We start from the raw sequence: 18885 nt of genomic DNA, 5'->3' as shown, positions 1-18885 counted from the left end.
TTTGGTAGGGATGACCACCGTTTGATCTCCACAACTGCGATCGAGAGAGATTGAAACCACTTGATCTCAGAATTGATCTCCGAATTAGATTAGACCATCGAAGACCGGATACTAATGCTAAAAAATAAAATAAATATAAATATAAAATACAAAATACAAAAAATTGATCTGAATAAGTAGAAACAATTTTTAACTAAATTTTATTTAGTAGTATAACTCTAGAGTCTAGACTAGATTCCATGTCACATTCCTAAAAAGAAAAGCAACCACAAACTTAAATGAAACAGAGCATGTTACATGCTGTGTGTGTCCTTGCGCTTACTCTTCCATAGACTGTCGTTCTCGTGAAGATTCTAAAATTCCAACACAAACCCAAAATAATCACTTTTAATCACTTCTATCCAAACGCGCTTTAAACCTAAGCTAAACCTCACTTCACTTCTCTTCTCTTTTCCAATTCAATTTATTTCCATGGATCCTCCTCGTCGAGCACCACGAACAGTAATCGACCCCGTTCCTAAATTCCGTCAAGTCGGATTCTTCGCTCCACCCGACCGTTCACAATCGGGCCCCATCGCCGCCGATACATCCGCTTCTCTTTCCCCCGTTATGATTCCTCCGCCACGTCATCTTTCCGATAACCTAATTCTCCATGCTCGTCCGTCGAATTCTCCTCGCCGTGGGCCGGAGTCGATTACTGTTGGTGGAAGTAATTCTGATGCTCCTGTTTCGCCGGCGCCGTCATCTTCTTATTCGAGTAGGTTTGTTGTTGGTGGTGATAGAGGGTTTTTTGATGGGAAGGGGAAGGATAATGGGAAAGTTGTGGCTTCTTCGTTTCCGAGAGGTGGATTTGATTTGACTGCGTTGAAGGGGAATGCTGCTGCTTCTGGTTCTTCTATTGTTGTTCCGGCGAGTCAGTTGACTACTGTTTCTGTTGTGAATGATTCTCTTGGGATTCCTGGTGAGAGTTTCTTCAGATTTTGATTTTTGATAATTGAATTTGAGCTGGTTTTGGATTAGAAGTAGTAGAGAATACTAATGGAGATCATATTTGGATATAGAACGTAGTTTAGTGGTTATAGCATAAGTGCTTATCATATAAGTTCTTCTTTAGGGCCCGTTTGGATTGACTTATTTTTGAGCTTAAGCAAAACACCTTATGCAAATAATGTATTATTCATAAGCTTGTTAAGGTAGTTTATGAAAAAAAAGCTTATGAAGATACAATTTTCGTTAGTGAGAACTTATGAATTAACATAAAAACTTATTTATTTGCATAATCTATGTTTCATAAGCTCATAAATAAGTCAATCCAAACGTACAAGTTATTTTTTTTTTTGCATATAAGCTATAAATAAATTGTTTTCATAAGTTAACTTGGAGAGTTTCTGGAAATAAGCTAAAATCAGCTTATGGCTATGTCATAAGGTGTTTTCATAGATTCTCTCTAACAATCTCACAACTCACGAGTGTTTGTGTTAGTAGATAAGATTAATCATCAATACTTTGTTGGTTTTGATTTTTGATGATAATCTATGGTTTGGTTTGTTTGAACTAGTTTAGGATTAGATGAAGTAGAGAATACTAATTGAGACCATGTTTGGAGAAAAAATCAATCAAGAGCATTTTAGTATTCATGCTTATCATATCGGTGCTTATGTCTTAGCTATTAATGTAACTATTGATAAAATAAGTCGAATTGTTTGCATATAAGTTGTAAGTTGTTTTCGTAAGCTATCTCGGAGAGCTTGTGCAAATAATGTGAAAACAACTTACAAACATGTCATAAGCTGTTTTCATATGCTCTCCAAACCGGTAGGTAAGCTCAAATAAACTAATTTAAACTGGTCTTGAATTTGAGTTTCATCAAGTGTAGAGTGAAATTAGAAAGCGGAAATTGGAGTTTAAGAAATTGGATTGAGCTTTTTGTGAAATATATGAACTAGGAAGAGTTTGATTAATCATAAATGTTTGGTTTGATCTTGAATTCTAGATAGTGCTTAGGACTAGGTTACTGATAAGTAGGGCTCATTTGTTTAAGCTTTTTAAAAAATATTTTTTGATGTATTAGTTATGAGTGTGTAAGCTTTTCCAAAAATCATTTTGATAAAAATTGATTTTTATGCTAAAAATGAAAAAGTGATTTGATTAGTTTTTGAAGATAATAATTTTTAGTAGAAGAGACAGAAAATCATAGTTTATGGTGTCTATGGTTTTTCAACCATATTATGAAATACTATTTTAACATGTATAGTTTTCAACTTGAATGCTTTTCGACCCTGGTTTATGCTTTTCTTAAAAATCTCTTAATAATGATGTCCAAATTATTTATATCAAAATCACTTTTATTTTAATGGCTTAACTACACATTTGGTCCCTTACGTTTATTTTAGGTTTCAATTTGGTCCCTTACGTTTAAAAAGTATCAATTTGGTCCCTTACGTTTATTTTAAGTTTCAAGTTAGTCCTTTCCGTTAGTTTTGTCACTAACACCGTTTGAACAGTACACGTGTCAGCGTGTCCAAGTGCCACGTGTCAGTCCACGTATGCAAATTGACTGCCACATGTGACAAAATTGACGGAAAGGACCAACTTGAAACCTAAAATAAACGTAAGGGTCCAAATTGATACTTTTTAAACGTAAGGGACCAAATTGAAACCTAAAATAAACGTAAGGGACCAAATGTATAGTTAAGCCTATTTTAATCTATAACAAACATTCCCATAATTTTATGTTTCAGAAAGAGGAGTCTACTGTGTTTGTGAAATTGAGTAATATGCTCTATATAATAGGCTTAGAAAGAAGGATTCTGTTTGAAATATATAAAAACTAATATTAAGTTATTAAGTAGAGATAGAACATAAATTGTATATATACTATCGTGCAGACGAACAAGTTAACACTAACATGTTCGTTTGTATGTTTTTCTACTGCGCTTAAGTTTGGATTAGTTTAACGAATTTTGTTGTACTGTTGAAGGCTGATTAGTTAATTTTATATGTAGTTGAAACTTGAAAGTAAAGTGGTATCCACTTTATAGAAGTTTAGTTATATGCGTGTGTTTGTCTTTTGCATAAAGAGAAGGGTCATTGTTTGAATATATAGAATTTAAATATATCTTTTGCCACATATTGTTTTAATCTCCACTTGCATTGTGTGCCATGATTTTAACATCATTTGCAAAAAAAAAAAAAAAAATTCATTTGCAAGTTTATTCGTACGACGATTAAGAATTGGAATCAGCTTGTGATGCTTGTTATTATCAATGTATATTAGGATGTCTTTTAAAGAGAAAAATTGAACCTTGTTGTCTGTGGTCTGTTTTTATTTTCTTATTGGCTCAATTTTGTTATCCTTTTCTTCTTCACCATTAGAAAAGGAAAAAACAAACAAAGGAGGAGGGTCAGCTGGGGAAATGAAAGACCAATCTAGTTCAAAACAGCAGAAACCAAAACCCACAAAAGCTGAAAGACGTGCACTTCAAGAAGCTCAACGAGCTGCAAAGGCTGCTGCAAAAGGTGTGTATTAGCATTCCCATATTTGATTTAGAAATGGTAGTGTGTCTGTCTGTGACTCTGCATTTGATCTATCCGACTGAAGGTGCTTTTACTGTGGAGAATGGGGATACTATGCATGATTATATGCCGATGTTAATAATTTATGGCTATTGATACCTGGTTCTTGTCAGACCTACTTTTAAGTGTTCACGGACTCAAATATTGTGTTGTTTATGATGCTTACAAACATTTGATTTGGTATTTATGAGTTGCTTCATAGGTAACTTTTCGGCACAACTCATTATGACAATGCTAATAAGTTAGAATTTAATAAACTGTGTCACCAGGCGAAGGAAATAAGGCGTCTGGAACTGCTACATCAGCGAATGCAAAACCAGCTAAAGCAGTAAAGCCTGCACAGAAAGCTGATACTGCATCAGTTGCAGCCACCGAGAAGAAGGGGGGTGATTTTCCACCTGAAAAGGATAGAAAGAAAGATGCCCCTCAACCACGCCTGCAGTATGATGACAAGAGCCGGGTGGAGAAAGCTAAACGTCGTTCTGTGGTGAAACAAACTGAGTCGAGGAACAGAGTTGAGTTGTTCAGGCATTTACCACAATATGAGCATGGGAGTCAGCTTCCAGATCTTGAGGCAAAGTTTTTCGATCTTTATCCTGTGCATCCTGCTGTTTATAAGGTACCATGTTATCCTGTCATTTGATGTCAATGCAACTATATACATTTTTTATTTATTTCTGTACCGCTTTTATTTTTGGGTATATAATAGCAGAGTTAATAACTCATTATAAACATTATATCCGAAATTTGTAGCTATGTAATCTGAGAGTCAGCATTTACTTATCCTTTTAAAATGTTTTTGTTATGTTCATTTGAAGTTATTTGATAAAGTATCAAATAGTTTTAAGAATTTATGAAAACTAGTGGATTTGATCTACTCAAATATGAACTTTTAATTTGATGGTCGAATTGATCAAATATACTATTTATAATGAGTTTTATGAATATATTTATGTAATGTGTGTGGCTTTGAGCATTGCAATGCACAACAGCACCGCTTGCAGTAATACTCTGAAATGGTGGTTTCTTTTGGGTACAAAATCTAAAATGGTGTCTAAGATAGGTCATAGGTGACATTGTATGGATCATTGATAGTTAATAAAAATTAAACCCTTTGCACAATGATAGAGTCAGAATCTTGCCTAAAAGTATATTATCTGCTATGTGTGGAATTATTGAATGGCATCCAAATAAAAGCATCCTAAATTTCACAAAGATACTCCATCATGAGCCAAATTATATTTAAAATTTAAACTTATTCATGATGTCCTAGTGAATAGGACAGTGATTAGGATTTAGGACCCAGTTCAATACATTTTGTGAACTAGAGCTTTTTAAATATGCTTTCTCAAATCCTAATGATCTTCATTGTGGCTGTCAGGTGGGTTTGCAGTACATATCTGGAGATATATCTGGTGGCAATGATCGTTGTATTGCAATGCTTCAAGCATTTCAGGAGGCAATCAAAGACTACAAGGTTCCACCTGAGAAGAGTCTCGGGAGAGACTTGACAGCAAAAATTGGTAGTTATGTATCATTTCTTAATGAGTGTCGACCTCTGTCAATCAGCATGGGAAATGCAATTAGATTTTTCAAGAGTCAGATAGCCAAGCTACCTTTAACCTTGTCTGAGTCAGAAGCAAAAATTTCTCTCGACTCAGATATTGAACGTTTTATAAGTGAGAAGATCATACTTGCCAACAAGGTGATAGTCAAGCACGCTGTCACCAAAATAAGAGATGGGGATGTTCTTCTAACTTATGGCTCATCATTGGCAGTTGAAATGATTTTTTTACATGCACACGAATTAGGAAAACAGTTTCGTGTTGTGATAGTTGATTCTCGTCCAAAGCTTAGAGGCCAACAGTTGCTCCGCAGGCTTGTGGAGAAAGGTCTTAACTGTACATACACTCATATAAATGCTGTTTCCTACGTAATGCATGAAGTTAGTCGAGTCTTTCTGGGTGCTGAATCAATACTGTCTAACGGAACGGTATATTCAAGAGTGGGGACTGCAAGTGTTGCAATGGTTGCTCATGCATCCCGTGTACCAGTGATAGTATGTTGTGAGGCCTATAAATTTCATGAAAGGGTACAGCTAGATTCAATTTGCTCGAATGAGCTTGGTATGTATATTTAACTGTTACAGATGATGAGAGTTTTATTTACCGTATACCATTGCCCTTTTCCCATAAGAAGGCTGATTTTTTTATAATGGTCTTACAGGTGATCCAGATGTCATTTCAAATGTTAAGGGTAGAGTGGATGTCAACCACTTGGATGGTTGGGCCGATATTGAAAATCTGCAACTTCTAAATCTGATGTAAGTATTTATGGATTGAAACACCATACCAAATTGTTATTTCCCCACTCTGACCCTGCAGTTCTCTCTAAATTGATTGCAGATATGATGCAATGCCTTCAGATTACGTCTCAATGATAGTCACAGATTATGGCATGGTAAGTGTCGAAATATTGAAGAGTTATACATTTGCTGTTAAAAACTTGGCGAAAGTGCATTTCAACCTGGAACCTCATAGTTTGCATTTTATCTGGTTTTGGGCTTTAGATTGGTGTACTAAGTGCAGAATTAATATGTCCTACTGTTCTTAGAAGAATGATTTTCAGGTTCAAGATAACAGTTTAAACTACTAAAAACCTAAAAGATTAAAATAAAACGTGACATATATGCAAAAAAGTAAAAAGCATTATTTTAACGATTTTCATCCTTAATCTTTATTTGCGAAAAGAAATAATTGAAAATCAGCGAGAGGGGCATTAGTATTTAGTAGAATAGAGGAAAATAAACCATTCTTTTATAAACTCATTAAAGCTTGTAATAATAACTAAAAAGTAAAAATTTTGTAGACCCATTTATTTAAGTTGGGTTTATTAAGTGTAGAGTATTATATCCTCCAAACCAGACTTTGTGGTTCAATATTTTAGGAGTCGGGTGAATGTGGTTTCCCATTCTTGCACACATCATGGCCTAGTTGCTATGCTTTTGAGTATTTACTAAGTTGTATTCTTTACTCTATTTAAGTGTAACACTATTAGGTTGTTTCAGTAAAAACAATGTTGTCTATTTGTTGGATATTCCGCCTTCATTGCGGTCCGCCCCCATCTGCCTAATTGCGGCATTTGGGTTGCCTTCATTGCAGCCTCCAACACCTTCATTGTGTAGGGTGTGAAGGGGTGGATTTAGTCCCACATTGCTAAGAGATATGGCCTGTGTAACGTTTATATAGCTTGGGCAACCCTCACCTTACAAGCCGGTTTTGTAGGGATGAGTTAGGCCCAATATAAAATCTGACATGGTATCAGAGCCTATCCTAGATCTATTGTTGGGCTTCCCGCATCGTCCACGCTTCAGGCCCAGTGGGCCTGAGCGTGAGGGGGTGTGTTGGATATTCCGCCTTCATTGCGGTCCGCCCCCATCTGCCTAATTGCGGCATTTGGGTTGCCTTCATTGCAGCCTCCAACACCTTCGTTGTGTAGGGTGTGAAGGGGTGGATTTAGTCCCACATTGCTAAGAGATATGGCCTGTGTAGCGTTTATATAGCTCTGGCAACCCTCACCTTAAAAGCCGGTTTTGTAGGGATGAGTTAGACCCAATATAAAATTTGACACTATTCCCAAAAAAACAATGTTGTCAAATAGTAGTTACAGTAGCGCTATAGCATTATAGTATAGTGGAATTTGAACAAATTGTTGTTGTTCTGCTATACACTATTTAGTATTAAGTGTTGTCAAATAACTGTAACAGCTATAGTGGTGTGATAGCATTGCTCAGCATAGCAGAATTTGAACAAACTGCTGTTTTTCACGATCCGCAATTGATAAGAGTAGTAAAAAAAAAAAGCAAAGCCTGTTGTCCCTGGCATATAGTTTTTTTTAACACAGTATTTTGACTCGAAGGGTATTAGGATTTAGATTATGATTGTTTACACAGTATTTTGACTCGAATTTTTACTTTGGCAGGTCCCCCCCACAAGTGTGCCTGTAATTGTAAGAGAATATGGGAGAGAATAGGTCTGGATATAAATTATGCAAATGCAAAGGCCTGGTAGGAATGGATTGTAAGAATATGGAAGAGAAGAACAGGTCTTGATATAAACTATGGAATGCAAATGCGAAGGCCTGGTGGGAATAAATTATAAGATTGTTTCGATACATGTTTCTGTATTATTTCCATATTGGAATTATGCTCCTCTTTGTTATGAAATTTTTGACATTTCTGACCTAGCGAAGAGAGCAAACATTTTGCCTCTCCAGGCAGATTTAACTAAGGATTTTCATTCATAATAGTTCTTTTTTCTCTTATATTGTTTCCCAAGTTTTGGATAATTTCTGTCGCACAATTTTGGTTTGGCAAGTGTAAGTTATACTTAGCTTCATCTTATGTGAACCATCACCAGAAAGTGCTGGTGAAGTTATCACTGAAAAATGGTATATTTTGTGGTTGATGTAATTGAATAAAAAGTTGCTTGAAATTTGAATACTGCCATTTTATTCTTTATTTTGCTTGAGTTGTGAGGAATGCATACTTGCTAGGTGACATTTCACTCTTTGTTTTGCAAGTTTTAACTCTATTTATTTCATAAATCTGTGATGAAGTAAACAAATACAAAAGGCATAAATGAGCACTTCACCAAATGAAGTATTTCTTAAAAGAAATAAAAAAATGTATTTTTGGTAATAATCCTTCAGTCTTGTGTTTCCAAAGGGATTTATATTGGTAATGTTCTAGGTGGTATTTTCTCCATCTTCAATCATCATTCAACTTCCAAACTAAGTTGTCAACATAAGATATTCCATTATATTTGTCAAAGAAAAAAAATACATATACCATTATTGAATAAAAAATATAATTTTAAAGTTCCACTTACTATGGTTGGTAAAAACTTCTTTGAGTTATTCATACCACAGGGTGGACTCATGGGGATTACTTAGTGCCCTTACATTATTAAATTACAATATCATTGTTTATTTATGCTACACTTCTATAATTATTTTACATATTTGATTGGTTTCATATTTCCCTTCTATAATTACATAGTAGTATCATTCTAGAGTATCAAGCGAAGATTCCTTCTTTCCTCATCTTTTTTGTTACCTAGTTTTGGAACTCATCTGAATTTTGTGCGTCAATCGGATATTATCTACACGCAACTGCACTGACTGAATTATCAAAGTCAGGTAGGATCACGAAGGCTACAAAATTCTCATTCAATAGTTTTAGTATTCTCCGAGCCAAATTCGAAGTCAATATCTCAAGTTAATGTGAGAAATCTGATTCATTTCGTCCAATCATTCTCAGAGCTAACACATGAATGACATAAACTTCATATTACATACGTAATTTTTTGTTTTCAAATTGTATTCTGTTCTGGGTCCTATCAATGACATATTGAATCTTAAAATTCAATAACTTGTTCATTAATTTATCTTCCTTAGTGTTCACAATATTTTAGAAGTTATTATTGTGTTAGGTGATTTGTATTGTATATTTTCCCATTGCATCTCTTACCCTCCATTGAGTATCCAAATATACCAAAAAGTAAATAAATAAATATTTCAATATGTTGACAAGAAAAGAAAGATAACATCTTGCAAAATAAATCATTCACTTGCAAAAGGGAAACCAACATTCAACTCTAAAGAAAATTAAACTTGTGTATATATTCAAGAGTTTGTTCATACAACAATCCATGCAACCTAAGAATACATCTTACAGCTGTTTTTCATGTTCTCAACTTTGAACTATATACTCAATCAATCACTCATTCATTTCCTCTTATAACATCAGATTTGTTATAAGTCGGCGTAACTAAACCAAGAATAACAAAGCCACCTAAAGCAACAATCAAAACACCTAAGCAATTGACAAGAATTGCTTCATTGGAATATCGCGATATGACGTTGTTGGTTTGAAGGAATGTAGCCTTTTCTAAAATACCAGTAGTAGTTGTAGCTATAGCCAATGCATAGATATAGATACCAAAGAACACATGCCATGGCATCAGTGCAACTCTAGTGTTTCTTGAACCTCCTGGATACCAAAATGTTGCAAATCCAGCAGCCAACTAACAAATATTATAGAGAGCATTTAGATAAACGGAATCAAAATTCTTAAGTTGAATAGAACATATTATAAAAGAGTGAATATCCAAACTAGTCATTGAGAAAAAACACGGAAGATCTGAAGGTCAAACCGGTTCGATCTCTGATCTAGTTTTTAAAACATAGATCGAAACAGTGAATTCCATGGACTAAACTGTCCCAAAAAAATTATCTTAAAAAGGACTAAATTGACGGACATTTAAATTTTGGATGAACAAATTGGCATTTTCATTTCTCAGGGATCAAATACGTCTGTTTTTTCTCAACAACTTGTTTGGACAATACTCTGCGGTAAAATGCGACTAGAATGTTAAATATACCTGGATGGAGAATAGGAAAAGACAAGCAAGGCCTAACCATGAATGCAGGCTGTAGAAGTTGTCAATGCCCTTGTCATTGTGAAACTTCCAAGCAGCCCAGAGACCAATTAAGCTCAAAAAGAGAGCAAGAAACTGCAATCCGAGATGAACTGTTTTTTTGAAGCTTTTAGTTCCAGGTACCGTCTTGTACGCAAGCATCCCTGCATATTGCCATAACAAACAGATGAAGGAGTCAGGCCCTTTTTGGATAAACAACTTAATTAAGCACTTATATAAGTACTTATGTATAAGCTATTCCTAAAACAAAAGATAAAATAAAGTCAAACTGTTTTTCAGATAAGCTATTAGTTGTTTTCATATGCTATAGTGAAGTGCTTGTAGAAATAAGCTGAAAGCAGCTTATGGACATGTCATAAGCTGTTCCTATAAGCTTATGGCACACGACCAATGCTGCAATATAAAATACACCATCCAGCACTTCAAGCATACGAAGGGGGATAACTTACAAGACATTCTAATGTAATCAAAATTGAGAAGTGTTATTCCTATGACAATCATTAAGATCAATTCATGATCTATTTTTCAGAGTTTTGCATAAACAATAGGTGCCTGAATAAGGGACTTTCTTTAGTTTTAAAAGTTAAAGTAGTCCCCCGTCAAGGTACACACTTATTCAATTCACAACAGACGAGACTCATAAATGGAGTTAAAAAGTTATAAAATCTTATTTGAACTTAATATATTATTGCAATTAGACAGCAACATAGAACAGTTTCACATAAACTTTGAACTTGCGACTTTAATGAGAAAGGTTAACCAGCCTAGACTCTAAGAGCCGAAAAAGGCTTCACCATAAAAAAGACAGGGCAAAACTATGAGAATTGAGCAGAGAAAACTTTGCGAATCAACAATTAAGAACACTACAAGTCCTCAACATCTGTCACCAGCCTGCCGGAATTTCAAAGTCAAATTCCTATTAAGATTTCTCACAGATTTCTCATAGTATTGGTTGCATTACATACAATTACAGGGACATGACCTCAAAAGTTATTTCTCTTTGTTATCATTTGCTAACAATACCAATTTGTTCACCATACATATTTCACCTTATAACACAGTTATAGCTAATGAGATCTAATAAACCCTTCATAGCAATATCAACGATAAAAAGTTTTAACTAGGCGCTGATAAGAACATTTTCTGAGAATTAGAAACGACAGAACAATTACCTTCACCATTGATTAGAACAAGCCCAATCACCATCAACACCGGATGAACCTGCATGGAATAAAAGTGTTCAAAATTCAAATTCATTGTTTCACATGAAGTTCAAAATACAAAATTTAAAAGCATCCAACAAAATATACAAAATCTTAGATCTAAAATATACATAAAAAAGTTCTACAAAACAAAGTGTCTTTGCATGAACACTTGATAAATGTGATACAAAATGAATGCGATATTATTGTTAAATGCATTATTTCTAGTGTAAATTATCAACCTAATGAACAAACAACATTTTAATGCACAAACAACTTTTATATAATCAATTTTCCCTCATAATTTAGACTTTAAAACATGCATAATTTAGATTTGAGCAAATTCTCTAAACCAAAGACACACTAAAATAGGTGTCAGTCAGGGACTTCTAGTTCTAACATCAAGAGACACAGACATAGTTCAAACTAATTAGCTCACTTTACTTAATTAATAAAAATTGCAAAATGATGATGTTCTACATTTTTCAAAATCAACAAAACCCCTTTTATTCTAAACCTCATCATTCTAACATTTTCAATTCCAACAACAAAAATAAACACAAAATTGATAAAAACAACACAAACCCATTACCCCAAAACAAATGATATTAACAAATCAATAACAAAATTAACAACCCAGATGAAAAAAATAGTTAAAAATTCAAACTTGATTACATTAAAGATGAGATCTTTATTATCGGAAATGAGAGCGAGTCCTCCTCTGAAATGAACAGCCCATGTTAAGAGAAGAAGAATGATCACAAGTCCAATAGCTCTAACTGTTGCGAAGATCGGAAATCTAACCACAGGTGGAGTTGCCATTGTAGAGAGAGAGAGAGAATGATGTTAGAGAGAGAGAGAATGAGATGATGATGATGGATTGTAAGAAGAAGAAGATGGGAATAAAAATGAGATCAAATCAAATGAAATTAACAAAGTTGAAAGTTCCTTTCTTTTCCATTCTTCATACTACAAGTTCCTTTCTTTTCTTTTCATTTCCATTTCATTATTCAACTATTCAATTTTCTTTTTTTAAAAAAGAAATCTTGTTATAAAAAAAAAATCTTGGTTTTTTTGTTTTGTTTTATGCTATCAATATTCGGTCCACTCGACAGTCTAATTTTGTTAAAAAGAATTTTTTTGTCAAGTAGTTCAGTGGTTAGAAAATTCACCCAGAATCAAACTCAAACTCCTGCACATATAATGCAATGTCCTTTCTTATTGAATTGATTTTTATTTTTTACGGTTTACTTATTTATTTATTTAGATTTGATTTTGGAAATATTAAATGTGATTTTTTTTTTAACAAATATAAATCAACTTATTTTAAGTTTTAAGTTAAAGTTGAATATATTTTTATTTTTTCTTTTTAAATATACAAACTTTTATTTACATTTTTTTTCCTAATAACTAAAGAAGAAATCTTTAAGTCACAATATTTGATTTAGTGATAAAGAATTTGTGTAGTATCCTAAAAGTACGGAGTTCGATCTTCAGCTTCATCGTAAATTGAAAAAATATATATATTTTAAGCAAGTTATTATATATTGTTTTTTTGTGACTAGAAAAATTCATCGCCTTGAGATGAATAATTGAATAACCTGGATTGGAATCTGACTACTATATATATAATACGACGTTCTAACAACTGAATTATACATCATGAGACGAATTGACTTATTTTAATTTCGGGATAAATATGTTTTATTTTTAAAAATATATAAACTTTTATTTCCATGTATAATTATTTTATATATATAATCTATTACATAAAAAAAATTCTAAATTTTTTTCAGAACTTTAATGCTTCTGGATTTTTCATTTTAATCTTTGCTTTTTGTACAAAATTTCAAGTATTATGTTCTAAATTTTTTTTTTTTTAGCATGTCAATATTAAAATTTTAAAGTTTTATCAATGACAAGTCATAAAAAAAAAAGTCATTTGAATGTGTTACTTGAATTTTTGTAAATAAAATGAACTAAAAATGAAGTTTTAGAGGGCCAAAGTTGAAGAAATTTTTTATTAGAGTGATTAAAAATACAAGTTGAAATATTTAGAGGAACTAAAAATATATTTAACAATTTAATTTATTTAACGATATAAACGATTGTATTTGTCCACATAAGCATAGCTCAATTGGTAAAGGACATCATATAAAATTTTTTTTGATGAGATAAAGGACATCATATAAATGATTGTATTTGTGATGAATTATAAAAACAACTTATGATACCATGACAACTTACAACTGGTACTTTTAAGTATTTCCTCCGTCCCATAATATAAGCAAAAAAAATATTTGTACACTTATTAAGAAAAGTAAAATATGACAATTTCAAGTATGACTTTTTGTGTTTTTATTGAAATAAGTTTCACGGAAAAATATAAAAAGAGTTTTTATTGGTTATTGATTATTGGGAAAAAAAGAGAGAAAATAAATTAAGTAAAAATTTATCTTGAAAATGATAAAGTTGTTTTTTTTTTCTTATAATTTAGGACGGATGGAGTATGATTATTCAATTCAGAGTGACACTAGATGATAGTTATACCGTCATTAGCAATTCATCAACAAGATTAATTTATCGAGATGATTTCGAAGATATTGTCTTTGCTTTGATGGTTTGTGTGTTATTTGTGCTTATAGGAACATGCTTAGTACAATATGTGATATATAATTGGTAATGTGATTACTATTTTATATTTGTCTTGCATGATAATGATATTCTTGTTTGATCATGGATTATGATTTGAGGTTGAATGCATTAATGTGAGGATTATAGAATGATTAAAAATACACGAAAATGACATGATTAAGAGCGTGCCAATTTATCAAGACTTAGTCACATTGAAATTGGTTGGAAATGAAACAACGAGATTACACCCTACGGATCATGACTTAGTTTTTTTTTAATAGCATTAATTTTTCAATCAAATTAATACTAAAACAAATTTTCTTAATACCCGTGTTTTGTCAAACTAAGTCTTGTAAAAATGAACGTAGGGAGTAATTGATTCAAACTTTGGAATCAAAACCGTTTTTGTAACTCTCTTAGCCACTCAGCTTTAATTTGAGCCATTAACCTGATGAACTTCATGTTCATCTTTGTCACTTGAACTCTGTGTACGTAATTCAAATTTTGTCTAAAATAATTTGACACTACTAGAAAAATCCCTAATGGCGGCAAAACGTAGAGACATAAATTATGCATATAATAAAGACAAATTTAAAAATTTGTGGGTTGGTGATGAAATCTAAAATTTAAATCACTAACAATTTGTGTCTCTAATAAGTAAATGAGAAAATTTGACAAATTCAGTTGGTAAACAATATTTACTGACAAACTTTAACGATATTTTTTGGTTACAAGAGAGAATAAAAAAAAAACAAACAAAGCAAAGAGATTACTTTCTAATAAAAACTCCCTAAGCATCAACACCAAGGAAATATAGATAGCTTAGGATTAGGTGTTTCTAAAATTACCATAAGAGAGTTCGAAAAAGCTCCTAATTTTGTCAAGACATTCCAATCTCTACGTAACAATTGGTGAATGTTATGAATCATGTTAGCAAAAGTATGAAAATGCGAAACTTCATCTATGATCAACAAAACTACTTGCAACTAGTTAGAATAGTGAACTATATATACTCCTGAATATTACTCTGACATAACTTTGAGAAGGTAACTGGAAAATGTTTAAATGTAAAATTTACTAATTAATTAGTTCATAAACTATATATATACAAGGTGCGTTTGATCTGTCAAAGAGTAAGTATTAGATAAAACAGTACAAGATAGAACAATGCAATATATATGATATTGGACAATTTTTTTTTGGAGGATTTAATTATTGAATATATGATCTTGGATTTCCGTTGGATTTGATTAATAAATGCATTAGTGGATATAATGATTTGAACATATCTAAAAAGTTTATCCTTCTGAATTTTATCAGTGATGAAACTCTGAGCACAAAGTAAGTATTTCAAGTTTAAACAAAAAATTATTATTAGAACTTTTTTGTTACTTTGTTGTTTGCTTATCTTTATTTATTTATTTATTTATTTATTTTCTTATTTTCTTATTTGCTTGTGTTCTCAATAATAGTATTTATCTTGTTTAAAGTTGTTGGGTACTTTCTTTTATATGTTCAGAAAGCTAAGGATTATATTAATAACCAAAATGCAAAAATTGCTGAAGAAAAGAAAGCAGCAAAATGTATGATTGTTGAAGCTGAGGAAAAGGTGAGATATCACAAGATGCTTTCTTATTTGTTTCTAAAAAAATGGTGCAATTGCAAACTATTGCATATTGTACATATTGTTTTGTACAGGTTTCTACCGGAAAGAAGTCTTAGCAAACTACTGCAGGATGAGATGGCAAAAGCTGTTATATCAAATGAGACTAGCCTCTCAATTTCATATGACGATGCTCTTGTTTCAAAAATTAAAAGTGAAGCAGCTAAAGCTCATACTGAGTTGCTTGAGGCAAAGGGCACAATTCCTAAATGTATGTTGTGATGTTAATGAGTTTTTCATATGCTCAGACATTAAGTTAACTTCATGCATAAATGTCTTCAATCTGATTGTGATATTTAGGTGGCGATGTGTAATTGAAAAAGTATTAAATTAGGGAAATATGTGAATATGGTTACTCTTTGTTTTGTAAGAATTCAATTTTGTGCTATTGCAATGGTTGACCTTGATTTTCTTTTACCATTGTAAGGAACCAATGTTGTGATGCAGTGAGAATTGAGCCCGAGTACTTGGATAGCAGTGGTAAGGCATTCTGGAAATTAAGAAGCTATAATGATGAATATGCTTTCTTGTTACAAGGTTATTCCCAACACGAATTAGCTTAACTTTTGTGAATGGTACTGTTGAGATTCAAGCTCTAGCATGTTTACTAATACATATCATCATACAAATGTGAAGATCCATGATGAAGATGCTATTGAAGTCGATGAAAAATGGTTCGTTTATGGAGATGAACAGAAAGATGAGGTCAATAAGTACATTTCTTGTAGGAGAGATTGACCTCATCCTTCCGCTCAGCTCCATAAACAAACCACTTTTCATCGAATTGAACAGCATCTTCATCATGGATTTTCAAATTTGTAAGATGGTATGCATTAGTAATCATGTTAGAGCCTAAATCTCAACAATATCATTCACAAAAGTTAAGCTAATTCATTTGGGAATTACCTTGTAACAAGAAAGCATATTCGTCATTACAACTTCTTAATTTCCAGAATGCCTTACCACTGCTATTCAAGTACTCAGGCTCAATTATCACTGCATCACAACATTGGTTCCCTACAATGTTAAAAGAAAACCAAGGCCAACCATTGCAGTAGCAGAATATTGAACTCTTACAAAACATAGAGTAACAATATCACATATTTCCCTAATTAGGTACTTTTTCAATTACATTCTACCACCTGAATATCACCATCATCATATTGAAGACATTTATGGATGAAGTTGACCAAAGTCTGAGCATATGAAAAACTCGTTAACATCACAACATAGGTCTAGGAATTGTGCCCTATGCCTCAAGCAACTCGGTATGAGCTTTAGCTGCTTCACTTTTAATTTTTGAAACAAGGACCTCGTAATATGAAATTGAGAGGCTAGTCTCATTTGACATAACAACTTATGCAATTTAATCTTGCAGTTGTTGCTTAAGACTTATTTCCGGTAGAAAACATTTACACAACAATATGAACAACATGCAACATTTTGCAATTGCACCATTTCATAAACAAATAAGAAAGCACCTTGTGATATGATGTCACCTTTTCCTTAGATTCAACAACCATACATTTTGATGCTTTCTTTTCTTCAGCAATTTTTGCATTTTGGTTCACAATATAACACCTTAGCTTCCTGAGCATATAAAAGCAAGTACCCAACTTTTATGACAAGTGTGAGGTGAGTTAAGTCTCACATTGCTTAGAAAAGTGGAGGTTTAACAATTTGTAAGTGAGAGGACCCACAAACCTAGCACCATAAGGTTTTGGGTAAAAGTGTGTGGTCCAACTCACTTGCATGGCTTTTCTTAAGCCCAATGTGGTTCAACCGGCTCCTTGTATCAAAAGTCTTCCTAACAAAAGTGGTCATATAGCGTGTCCCATTGAATGAAGCAGCAAAATGTATGATTGTTAATAACCAAAATGTAAAAATTGTTGAAGAAAAGAAAGCAGCAAAATGTATGATTGTTGAAGCTGAGGAAAAGGTGAGATATCACAAGATGCTTTCTTATTTGTTTCTAAAAAAAATGGTGCAATTGCAAACTATTGCATATTGTACATATTGTTTTGTACAGGTTTCTACTGGAAAGAAGTCTTAGCAAACTACTGCAGGATGAGATGGCAAAAGCTGTTATATCAAATGAGACTAGCTAGCCTCTCAATTTCATATGACGATGCTCTTGTTTCAAAAATTAAAAGTGAAGCAGCTAAAGCTCATACTGAGTTGCTTGAGGCAAAGGGCACAATTCCTAAATGTATGTTGTGATGTTAATGAGTTTTTCATATGCTCAGACATTAAGCTAACTTCATGCATAAATGTCTTCAATCTGATTGTGATATTTAGGTGGCGATGTGTAATTGAAAAAGTATTAAATTAGGGAAATATGTGAATATGGTTACTCTTTGTTTTGTAAGAATTCAATTTTGTGCTATTGCAATGGTTGACCTTGATTTTCTTTTACCATTGTAAGGAACCAATGTTGTGATGCAGTGAGAATTGAGCCCGAGTACTTGGATAGCAGTGGTAAGGCATTCTGGAAATTAAGAAGCTATAATGATGAATATGCTTTCTTGTTACAAGGTTATTCCCAAAACGAATTAGCTTAACTTTTGTGAATGGTACTGTTGAGATTCAAGCTCTAGCATGTTTACTAATACATATCATCATACAAATGTGAAGATCCATGATGAAGATGCTATTGAAGTCGATGAAAAATGGTTCGTTTATGGAGATGAGCAGAAAGATGAGGTCAATAAGTACATTTCTTGTAGGAGAGATTGACCTCATCCTTCCGCTCAGCTCCATAAACAAACCACTTTTCATCGAATTGAACAGCATCTTCATCATGGATTTTCAAATTTGTAAGATGGTATGCATTAGTAATCATGTTAGAGCCTAAATCTCAACAATATCATTCACAAAAGTTAAGCTAATTTATTTTGGGAATTACCTTGTAACAAGAAAGCATATTCGTCATTACAACTTCTTAATTTCCAGAATGCCTTACCACTGCTATTCAAGTACTCAGGCTCAATTATCACTGCATCACAACATTGGTTCCCTACAATGTTAAAAGAAAACCAAGGCCAACCATTGCAGTAGCAGAATATTGAACTCTTACAAAACATAGAGTAACAATATCACATATTTCCCTAATTAGGTACTTTTTCAATTACATTCTACCACCTGAATATCACCATCATCATATTGAAGACATTTATGGATGAAGTTGACCAAAGTCTGAGCATATGAAAAACTCGTTAACATCACAACATAGGTCTAGGAATTGTGCCCTATGCCTCAAGCAACTCGGTATGAGCTTTAGCTGCTTCACTTTTAATTTTTGAAACAAGGA

The 18885-nt window shown here is 32.8% G+C and overlaps 2 protein-coding genes across 2 annotated transcripts; one reads left to right on the top strand and one right to left on the bottom strand.

The window, feature by feature from the left end:
- The first annotated feature begins 232 nt into the window (after positions 1-232).
- Positions 233-8095, top strand: LOC123910952 (translation initiation factor eIF-2B subunit delta-like). The gene is made up of 7 exons (XM_045962242.1): positions 233-961; positions 3376-3519; positions 3846-4195; positions 4958-5702; positions 5803-5899; positions 5982-6036; positions 7558-8095. The coding sequence occupies exons 1-7, from the start codon at positions 472-474 to the stop codon at positions 7606-7608; spliced, it is 1932 nt and encodes a 643-aa protein (XP_045818198.1). The 5' UTR covers positions 233-471; the 3' UTR covers positions 7609-8095.
- A 1139-nt stretch (positions 8096-9234) lies between these two features.
- On the bottom strand, positions 9235-12286 carry LOC123910951 (transmembrane ascorbate ferrireductase 2). The gene is made up of 4 exons (XM_045962241.1): positions 11954-12286; positions 11249-11297; positions 10020-10219; positions 9235-9662 (listed from the first exon to the last, which is right to left on the bottom strand). The coding sequence occupies exons 1-4, from the start codon at positions 12098-12100 to the stop codon at positions 9360-9362; spliced, it is 699 nt and encodes a 232-aa protein (XP_045818197.1). The 5' UTR covers positions 12101-12286; the 3' UTR covers positions 9235-9359.
- Positions 12287-18885: the final 6599 nt, after the last annotated feature.

This window comes from Trifolium pratense, linkage group LG2, assembly GCF_020283565.1.
Source record: "Trifolium pratense cultivar HEN17-A07 linkage group LG2, ARS_RC_1.1, whole genome shotgun sequence".
In the NCBI taxonomy this organism is placed as follows: Eukaryota; Viridiplantae; Streptophyta; class Magnoliopsida; order Fabales; family Fabaceae; genus Trifolium; species Trifolium pratense.
Note: the sequence above shows the minus strand (reverse complement) of the source record. Positions and strands in the feature narration are given on the sequence as shown.

Excerpts from the sequence above, each read along its gene's own strand:
- LOC123910952 (XM_045962242.1), top strand. The coding sequence starts at position 472 with ATGGATCCTCCTCGTCGAGCACCACGAACAGTAATCGACCCCGTTCCT. Across the intron at positions 3,520-3,845 it reads TGCAAAGGCTGCTGCAAAAG|GCGAAGGAAATAAGGCGTCT; the intron begins GTGTGTATTAGC and ends CTGTGTCACCAG. Across the intron at positions 4,196-4,957 it reads TGCATCCTGCTGTTTATAAG|GTGGGTTTGCAGTACATATC; the intron begins GTACCATGTTAT and ends TGTGGCTGTCAG.
- LOC123910951 (XM_045962241.1), bottom strand. The coding sequence starts at position 12,100 with ATGGCAACTCCACCTGTGGTTAGATTTCCGATCTTCGCAACAGTTAGA. Across the intron at positions 10,220-11,248 it reads TGTTCTAATCAATGGTGAAG|GGATGCTTGCGTACAAGACG; the intron begins GTAATTGTTCTG and ends GGCAATATGCAG. Across the intron at positions 9,663-10,019 it reads TTTTCCTATTCTCCATCCAG|TTGGCTGCTGGATTTGCAAC; the intron begins GTATATTTAACA and ends AATATTTGTTAG.